The sequence below is a fragment of the Aethalodelphis obliquidens genome, unplaced genomic scaffold (assembly GCF_003676395.1).
Source record: "Aethalodelphis obliquidens isolate GAN/ISIS:26980383/991018 unplaced genomic scaffold, ASM367639v1 scaffold11, whole genome shotgun sequence".
Taxonomy (NCBI): Eukaryota; Metazoa; Chordata; class Mammalia; order Artiodactyla; family Delphinidae; genus Aethalodelphis; species Aethalodelphis obliquidens.
The window spans coordinates 8,849,953-8,858,721 of NW_020837955.1; the positions used below are offsets into that span (position 1 = coordinate 8,849,953).

Genomic DNA, 8,769 nt, shown 5'->3' on the forward strand with positions numbered 1-8,769 from the left:
TCTCTCTTATTCTTCTCTCTCTCTCTCTCTTATTCTTCTCTCTCTCTCTCTCTCGCTCTCTCTCTCTCGAAGACCCTTTGAATTTAAATTTTAAAAATTATGGAATGCTTTATTTATTCCAAGGATCTTTCTCCAGGTGCGTCCCTCTGAGACGCTGCCAGCTCCATGGAGAATCTCTTAAAAGAGTATTTTCCTCCTATTAATATCTTCTTCACAGTGAAAACTGCAGTCTTAACCAAATCCAGAATCTTAGACTCAGTAAACCTAAGGAAACACAATTTTTGTAGAGAAGCAGAAGTTTCAGCATTATTACTGATAAATCCTAGCAACACTATTTTCTTTTACACTAGTGGGAGAGAGAGAGAGAGAGAGAGAGAGAGAGAGTGTGTGTGTGTGTGTGTGTGTGTGTGTGTATGGAGCTGACAGATATATAAAAGTCCAGATGTTCTGGTTCTAATATATTTGCTGCATTTTAAAAATTTAAGTCACTTTCTCATTATTTCTTCTGCTTTTTCTCTGATCACTTGTGTTTCCATAATGCCTAATAACAAACATCAAAATCCTAGGATTTAACTCTTCTCCTCATTAGCTGTTCTATATGGGTCTGGGAGATAAAGACTTCACTTAAGGCAACACAGGGAGATACTTTTAAAAATGTTTATTTAAAAATTTTTGTCATGTGCTTGGGCTTCAATATGTTGAGGAACATTCAGGAATGTATGAATGTATAGCTTTCTATAGTGAAAACTAAAAATATATATATATATATTTTAAATGTTCAGGGTGAGTTAATGAAAAACTTTCAAGAATGGGTGGGTGAAGGCAACCCTCTGTTCTCCTGGCTGCTACTCATATAATGCTTGTCCTCGGAGGGCGAGCCAGTGGACTGAGCAAGTCTATGAATGCCCACCATTGTCTAAGGGCTACTGTTCTCATCTGCAGAGCTAGCTCACTCTAATTGGTTTATAAACCCTGATAGGCAAAGGATTTGCTTTTTTTTTTTATTTAAAGAAACAGTTCAGGATTTTCTTTTTTCCAGTTAGTAATAATCTAGAAGGAACATCAACAAGTAAAAGTACAATTGGGCAAAGTGAGCCAGTTCTTTTCCCCAGCAGTAGCAAGATGTTTGGAAACAGGAGCCCCAGGAATTATGCATGAATCTCCCGGTACCTTCTCCATGTCGTCCCAGTTGGTGATGATGCCGTGTTCTATCGGGTACTTCAGGGTCAGGATTCCTCTTTTGCTTTGTGCCTCATCACCCACGTAGCTGTCTTTTTGTCCCATTCCCACCATCACCCCCTAAAAAAGGTTCAACACATCACGAGCCAGCCTCTCTCAGAACTTGTGAACTGATTACAGTCCAAACACAAAGGGTTAAATCATTGCGATAGAAAGTTCCTTCGGGTACCAATTTGCTGAATCTTACGAAACAGCCTTAGTTGATTGGAAACAGGCCTGACTAGTTCTCTCAAATAGCAGAGAACCCTGGGGGTAAGGCAACTTTGTGTCATTTATCTTCTACATCCCTTGATGAGCTCTCTTAAGGCAAAGATTGTATCTGTCTTGTTCTCCACTATGACAAATTGCCTGGCACACATTCGGCACTCAATCATTATTTGTTGAATGGATATGTAAAGTTTTACGTATTAGGTAAATGGCATTTTGCCCCTTATAAATCCTTTAAATTGTACTTTTGAACTTGCCACCTACCCAAGAGTATATCTAACCGTTATAAGCAAAAACATTATTTCTACAAATGATCACTCTGTGCTTGATTTCTCATAGATAAATTCATACCAATCAACACTGACATCTGCCTAAAGTAGTGGGATGTATCTTTTAATCATTATGGTGAAGCTTTAAAAAAGAGAGAATTCTCATTATTAAAATTTAAAATTGCACTGGAGTGACTTAAAATTGCAAAACAGTTGTGGCTACTATAGTTCCATAAGTAGTGATTTATGCAAAATATCTCCATCCCAGAAGTTCAACAAAGGGACAGAGTTCATTCATGGGGAGAGGCTTCTATTATTTGCTCTTGTGAATCTATGCCAAATTGAAAGCTTAAATATCAATCAGATAGGCTCCATGTGCAAAATACATTTCTGCTGTGAAGGAGAATTTCTGAGATGAAACTCTCAGTTTTTACCCTGTGGCTGCCATCAACATTTTGTTTCTACATAATGCTATGTAAAATTACCGTGTGGCTGTCCACATGTGTTTTGTTGACAGCTAACAGATGGAAAATTACATTTGGTAACAATGCTGATTTTCATCTAACATTAGGTTCTGTGAGAGTGAGTGACCTGGGCTTTTATTTTAGTTTCTTTCCAAAGAGTAGCTATGGAATACATCAGATAACTCATAAACTCAAAAATATTTCTGATGCTGATGACAATGATTACATTTAGACAAAAAGGATTTATGAAAAAGGGTCAGTCTTTGTATCTGATAGACACCCAATAGATAATCAACATCGTGTATTAAATTGGCACTTATTTCTAGACGTCAATCATCAGAGGTACATTTTTAACATGGTTACATAATTCCCGGGCAGAGAGCAACAGACAATCTATGAATGCCCATAGCGGGTACCAGAGACATAGAGGGACCAAATCTATATAGCCTTGTTTCTCTCTGTTCCAGAGAAAATTTTCCTCACCTGATGTCTGGGACGTCCCACAATGGACGGGAAAACAGCCCTGGGAGCATCGTCCCCAGCAAAGCCAGCCTTACAGAGCCCAGAGCCATTGTCACACACCAGGGCGGTGCTGTCCTCTTCTTCACACATCTTGGCTGGAGCTGCGACACAGGGTCCTGCAGGGAACAGGGAGGAAGCCACCCTGCTGTTATCCAACAGTCTTGGCACTTAACCTGACCACTCCCACCTTCCAGGCTGGGTTGAGACCCCTCCTGTGCACTCCTAGAGCGCCTTCTGCTGATTCTTATCTAACACAGCATTTATCTCAAAGTACTTTCATTAGACTGAAAACTTTTTATACTAAAACTCTGATGTCCACGTTCATACAACAGGTCTCTAGCACCGTGGCTGGCACGTCACACGTGCTCACAAGCACTTTAAAGACTGACTAAGTAAGTGAATGAATGAACTACTGCAGAGCACATATGGAATATCAGACCATGAGATCAGATATTCACAGGGACAAGTCATTTGTTAAAGAAGTATCTGGAATTTGCTGTCTGTATCCAACCATCTTCACATTTTTCTAGGTATGTTATAACTTCAAATTTTTTTCAAAAACGTAGATTTTGAGGAATGGGCAGCATGTGAAAATTTGGATATATTGAGACATTTAATGTAAAATGTTTAAAAGAAAATTCTCTTTTGGATCCTGAAGACTTTAAATTTTACCCTTGGAAAAACATTAGAACCAATCAAAACTTTCTAAGAAGGTGCTTTAAATTTTAGGGACCACAGTTATTCCATTAATAAAAACCACTGCTACCCTGTAAGTCCAACAAGCCAGGGTGAATCCAAAACCTTACACATCATGCAGTAGAATGCTTTGTTGCCATTAAAAAAGATAAATAAAAGGATAAGTTACAGGTATATTCTTATGTGATACTAGGTTAGAGAAATTAACATTGTACGATCCCATTAAAAATGTATTTTTATGCACTAGAAGAAGATTAATCATATTTACCATGATGTTGATGGGGGTTATTTGTGAAGTGGTGGGTTTTCTGGGTGTTTTAAATGATCATCCCTGGGTTCTGTAATATTTTCTAAATAAATTGAGCGTGTATTCTTTTAGTAAGAAAGCAATATTTCAAATATCCCATTAAGCTTGTATCCTACGGCAAAATTTGGAAGGCTGGAGCACAAGTAACAACTGGAGCACAAGTAACAACTTAGAGATCTGGGAAATCGAAGGCTTATTAGAGAACGTTTTCATTTAATGCCCTCGTTTCTCAAATGAGAAAACTCAGGGGAATTGATTTGCTCAAGGGCACACAGGGCCTTACAGGCAAAGTTGAACCAGAGATCAGGTCCCCTTGGCTACCCTTCAGCTTTCAATCTAGACCCCTTCCATTTTCTAAGCAGAATTAGGTGAAAAATAGTTTTTAAAGAGAAGGACACCCAGAGTTCTCTGCCTGACTTTGAGATGATAGGATTTAAGGTTCAGGAAGAGTCTTCTAAGTTGGTGAACTCATTGCACCCCCAGGCCTAGATATAAAAGGTAACTCTTTTAAGGAAATTTCTGGGACCTAAGAAAAGAAAAAAAAGCTATTACAGTTTGAGTTGTGCTAGACCATTCCCATGAAACCAATGCTCTGTCTTTCCAAATGCCTAGAACTTCCATGGCAGTGTCTCATACAACATAACCCTTTGCAAAGAGCATGAACCTCAACTGAGAGAACATATCTTAAAATCCAGGACATGTACTATTATCGCCAACTGACAAACCAGGGAATCAAGACTCAAGTTGGAATGATTTGTCCAAGATCCCAAAACTGGTAGAGTTAGGACACTAAAAATCACAGCACGTGAGGATTATGGGCTTGGATCCTGGAGTCTCACTCTGGATTTGAGTGTGGGCTTCACCGCTTAGAAGCTATGTGACTTAGTCAGTTATGTAACATCTCTAAATCAGTTTCTTTATCTATGAAACAGCAGTAAAATCTGTATGTAGCCCATAGAGTTCTTATGGGGATTAGATTTTCTAAAAGGCATTAAAAATAATTTATGGTGGCATATACATTATGAATAAATATTATTTTAAAATTTTTAGCATCATTATGTGATGATTATCATTATCCAGATCTTTTTACTTCCAGTCTTTGCTTTCTCTCCACACTCCCTCTAGGCCTACCACAGAAACCTTCAACTTGTGGACTCTACTTGTGAGAATGGAAAATGAGGTTTATCAATGGCCTACTCTTTCTTTTCCCACCCTTCCCTTCCCTTTCCAGACACTGAATTATGTTTGGCAGTCATGTGATTTGGCTTCCTTCCTAGCAGATTAAGAAGCAAAAAGAGAGATGAGAAATGTAAGAGAGAGAAGGCGGAAAAGCAGTCGGCGTCGGAGGCATGTGTCAGAGGCTGTCAGCACTGGACCAGCAGCCTCTCTGGATGTGCTAAGCAGACTTGCCAAAACAAAAGTAAGGGCTGAAAACAGGATAAAATATTTGGAATTAGGAGGCTCTAAAAATGTGATGGTGTGGTCACTGTGAATACACATGTCCTTAGTAACCCTTTCCTGGGGCAGGAAGGGTTTGGGGGAGTGTTAGAATGCACTGCAGACAAAGTAGACTTAACGCTCAGATCAGCAAGCCTGCAGAAAATAAAAAGATCTCAACATTTGGTAAATGTGTTTTTATTTGGCAAAAAAAGAAAGAAAGAAAACGTCCAGGAAGAATTTTAAAATCTCTTAAAGGAGCACTGTCGTTAGAGAAATCTGTGTCCCCAGAAAGGACCCAGCTCAGTGGTTTGCAACTCTTACCTAACCTGATGAGCAGCTGGGTTTGGAGCAAAGCATTTCCTAATTAGGTAAAACACACTCGAATGTCTGCTTTTGGAACAGAACCCGGGTCAGGGGGTTTGCTCTAACCGACTCGAGTGCATCTTGTGCCAAAAATGAGGAGTTAGTGGGAGGGGAACGCTCCAGGTCCCAGCTCGACAGTCTTGAAACACAAACCATATTTAGTCATGAATCACAAAATGGAAGGAAAATCTCAGTGTGAAAACTCCAGTCCGGGCTGAAGCTGCCAACTGTTGATTTACAGCAAAGAGCAGCCTGTGGTGGCAGGGCTGGCTCCCAGGTCCCGCCCGGCTGAGAAATGCAAACCAGACATCGCACAGGCTGAGACGCAAACAGTTGTCAGACGCACACCCGGCTCCCTCTCTCTTTATTCACAAAGATTCAGCGGGGCGCCTGCTGCGCTCTGCTGCAGATGACCAGCCAACCGAGACGCATATATCTTTTTTTTTTTAACATCTTTATTGGAGTATAATTGCTTTACAATGGTGTGTTAGTTTCTGCCTTATAACAAAGTGAAGCAGTTATACATCTACATATGTTCCCATATCTCTTCCCTCCTGCGTCTCCCTCCCTCCCACCCTCCCTATCCCACCCCTCTAGGTGGTCACAAAGCACCGAGCTGATCTCCCTGTGCTATGCGGCTGCTTCCCACTAGCTAGCTATTTTACGTTTGGTAGTGTATACATGTCCATGCCACTCTCTCACTTTGTCCCAGCTTACCCTTCCCACTCCCCGTATCCTGAAGTCCATTCCCTAGTAGGTCTGTGTCTTTATTCCCGTCTTACCCCTAGGTTCTTCATGACCTTTTTTTTCTTTCTTAGATTCCATATATCTATGTGTTAGCATACGGTATTTGTTTTTCTCTTTCTGACTTACTTCACTGAGACGCGTATATCTTGAAGTGTAAGCTCACAGTTACACTCAAGAGACTTTCCCACAGAAGACACTACCAATGAGAGCCAGAGGAGCCCAGATGCAAATACACAAAGAGCCAATATCAAAGGCTAGGCAACCTCAGTTCAATTCTAAAATCCACTTCCAGACACCGTAGCTGCACCAAAAGTACAGTCCAGTGAGAAATCCCCACACCAAATCTGAACCACAAGCAGATACTGGAGTTTCCAGTGCCTAAATATAAATCATCATGTAACTTACTGCAGACAGCTTGACTGCGTCTCTGAAATGCACTGCAAGACCCGGGCAGTTGGTTTAGTATAAAACAGATGTTGCAGGTGACACACATAGATTTCATTCCATCTTGCTCTCCCCACCCTTTCCCACACCAGGCTGAGTCTTAGCTTGGATTTTAAGGTTAGATAATTAGAGCTAAAAGCTACAATCGTGTTAGTAGTACAACCTTCATTCAAAACTTTCAGAGTGTGTGAGCCTGGCCAAAATCCCCAGAGATGACATCTGATTATGCTGGGGAATGTCAGAGCCGCTGGAATCTAAGTCACATCCCTGGGCCGGTGCCACTTACCCTGAAAGTGCTCGGCTGGGCTCCTCTCCTCTGGCTGGTGTTCGGGGAAGCTGAACGCTGAAGGGTTATATAGCTCCTTGGTCTGCTCCCCTCCCACTTGCTTCCCAAACAAGGAACAAAGACAGACTTCAGCCCTCCGTTCAGTCTAACACAACCATATAGGGACCTCAGCACAAAACTCTCTAATCTGGGTGGCCGGAGGTCTGGGTCTCTTCCACCGCATTCCACTGCTCTGCTCATGAAAAGGCAGGCAGCTCAGCTGCCTGTGGGAGATAAACACCCCAAGTCTTCAGAACAATTGCTGAAATGCCCAGAGATACTGAGTGAGCCTCATGGGGCAGATGCAGGCACGGTTCGCACATTCCTCAGGAGATGCCAGCCGGCTGTCTTGCTAGCATTTCGGGTCATTTCCTCATGAACTGAGCACAGAAAGAAGCTGCCTCTGAGGAGGAGGGACTTTTAAAAACTCCCCTAAAAACAGGGTCTGCAATGAAGAAAGAGATGCTGCAATGGTCCATAAGTTTAGAGAGGGAGTGAGAACTTTGTGGTCGTCAATGCTGGGTTTATGAATCAAGTCTGGGGCGGGGTGGGGGGTGATGGAAGTAGGAATTGAAGTGGAGACAGGTTTGAAGGCCCGTGTTTTCACAGAGGCGCTTGGAAGTCAGCACGACCTTGAGCATTTTGGTGCCCTGGTTCATTAGCTGAGTCTGCTAATTTGTCCTGAGCGATGTAGCAGCGTGATAGGGGCTGTCCTTCAAGCAGAGTCCATGCAGGCACCTGTCACAGAAGCAGTCTGAGAGCAAAGGGCGTGTTTAAGGGAAGCCTCTATGAGCCTCCTCTTGCCCCGCTGATGCACCTGACAGGTGACAGATAACAGGTGACCCAGGTATTCCTCAGAGGAAGGTAGTGAGTAAACACCAGTCTGACCTTAAGCTCTCATTCCCAGGTGACAACAAATAACTTCAGTGGTTTTACATTTGCCTGTTCCTCTTTGCCAAGCCAAGGTTCTAGCTAAATTCATGGTAGAAATATTTTTGACAGCTACCATGAGCATTTCTGCTGACATATGAGAAAAATCCCAGGACGAATGTCTCTGTTTTACAGCTGTGGCCAGCCCTTCACTCACGTTACTGTGTCTGACCCATTCGATTTATGGCACACACACACGCGCACACACACACACATTTATCTTTGAGAAATTGCACCATTGATTATTATGTAATTTTATATGGCTTAAGACTAAATGATAACAGATTGCTCTGTATTTTTCAAGGATTTGTCAACCGTTTCTAGTTTTTGTCAACCAGAAAACACAATTGTGTGAATGTTCAAACTTGAAGACTATGCAATTATACATAAAGTTGGACATTTGGAATTAATCTAGTGGTTTTTATCACAGGGAACACGTGAAGCAAAAATGCCATTATTTTCTTCATTGGGAGGGCAGTTTGAGCCGAGGTAGGATCCTGCCTCCTCCCACTTCTGTCTCAAGCAGTGTCTGTGTAGTCCCTGACAGTTTATGTAGTGAATGTTTCTTTAAATACCGAAAATAAGAGTTTTGTTGTTCACCTTCCTGATTCTTCTGTCATTTTCTCCCTTGATTCTACCAGTGTGCATTCACAGCCCTGATAGCAATCAGACTATGACGACACGAACAGACATACAAGACGATGATTCAGGTTCAGTTTTTCTTACAAGTTTTTTTTCCTTTTTCCTTCCTTCCTTCCTTCTTTCCTTCCTTCTTCTTCTTTTTTTTTTTTTTTTTTTTTTTTTTTTTTTTTTTTT

At 41.5% G+C, this 8,769-nt stretch overlaps 1 protein-coding gene across 2 annotated transcripts in view; it reads right to left on the bottom strand.

Annotated features, from left to right (window-relative positions):
* The window catches only part of ACTA2 (actin alpha 2, smooth muscle), a 17,584-nt gene extending 10,319 nt beyond the window's left edge, over nucleotides 1-7,265 (bottom strand). The window contains exons 1-3 of one of the 2 annotated variants that reach the window (XM_027111967.1): nucleotides 6,985-7,265; nucleotides 2,663-2,817; nucleotides 1,171-1,299 (exon numbers count right to left, since the gene is read on the bottom strand). In XM_027111967.1, coding sequence (XP_026967768.1) covers nucleotides 1,171-1,299; nucleotides 2,663-2,791 — 258 coding nt within the window. In that variant the 5' untranslated portion in view covers nucleotides 2,792-2,817; nucleotides 6,985-7,265. The remainder of the gene's footprint in view (nucleotides 1-1,170; nucleotides 1,300-2,662; nucleotides 2,818-6,984) is intronic. The other variant, XM_027111968.1, reaches the window with a different exon arrangement.
* Between the last annotated feature and the right edge of the window lie 1,504 nt (nucleotides 7,266-8,769).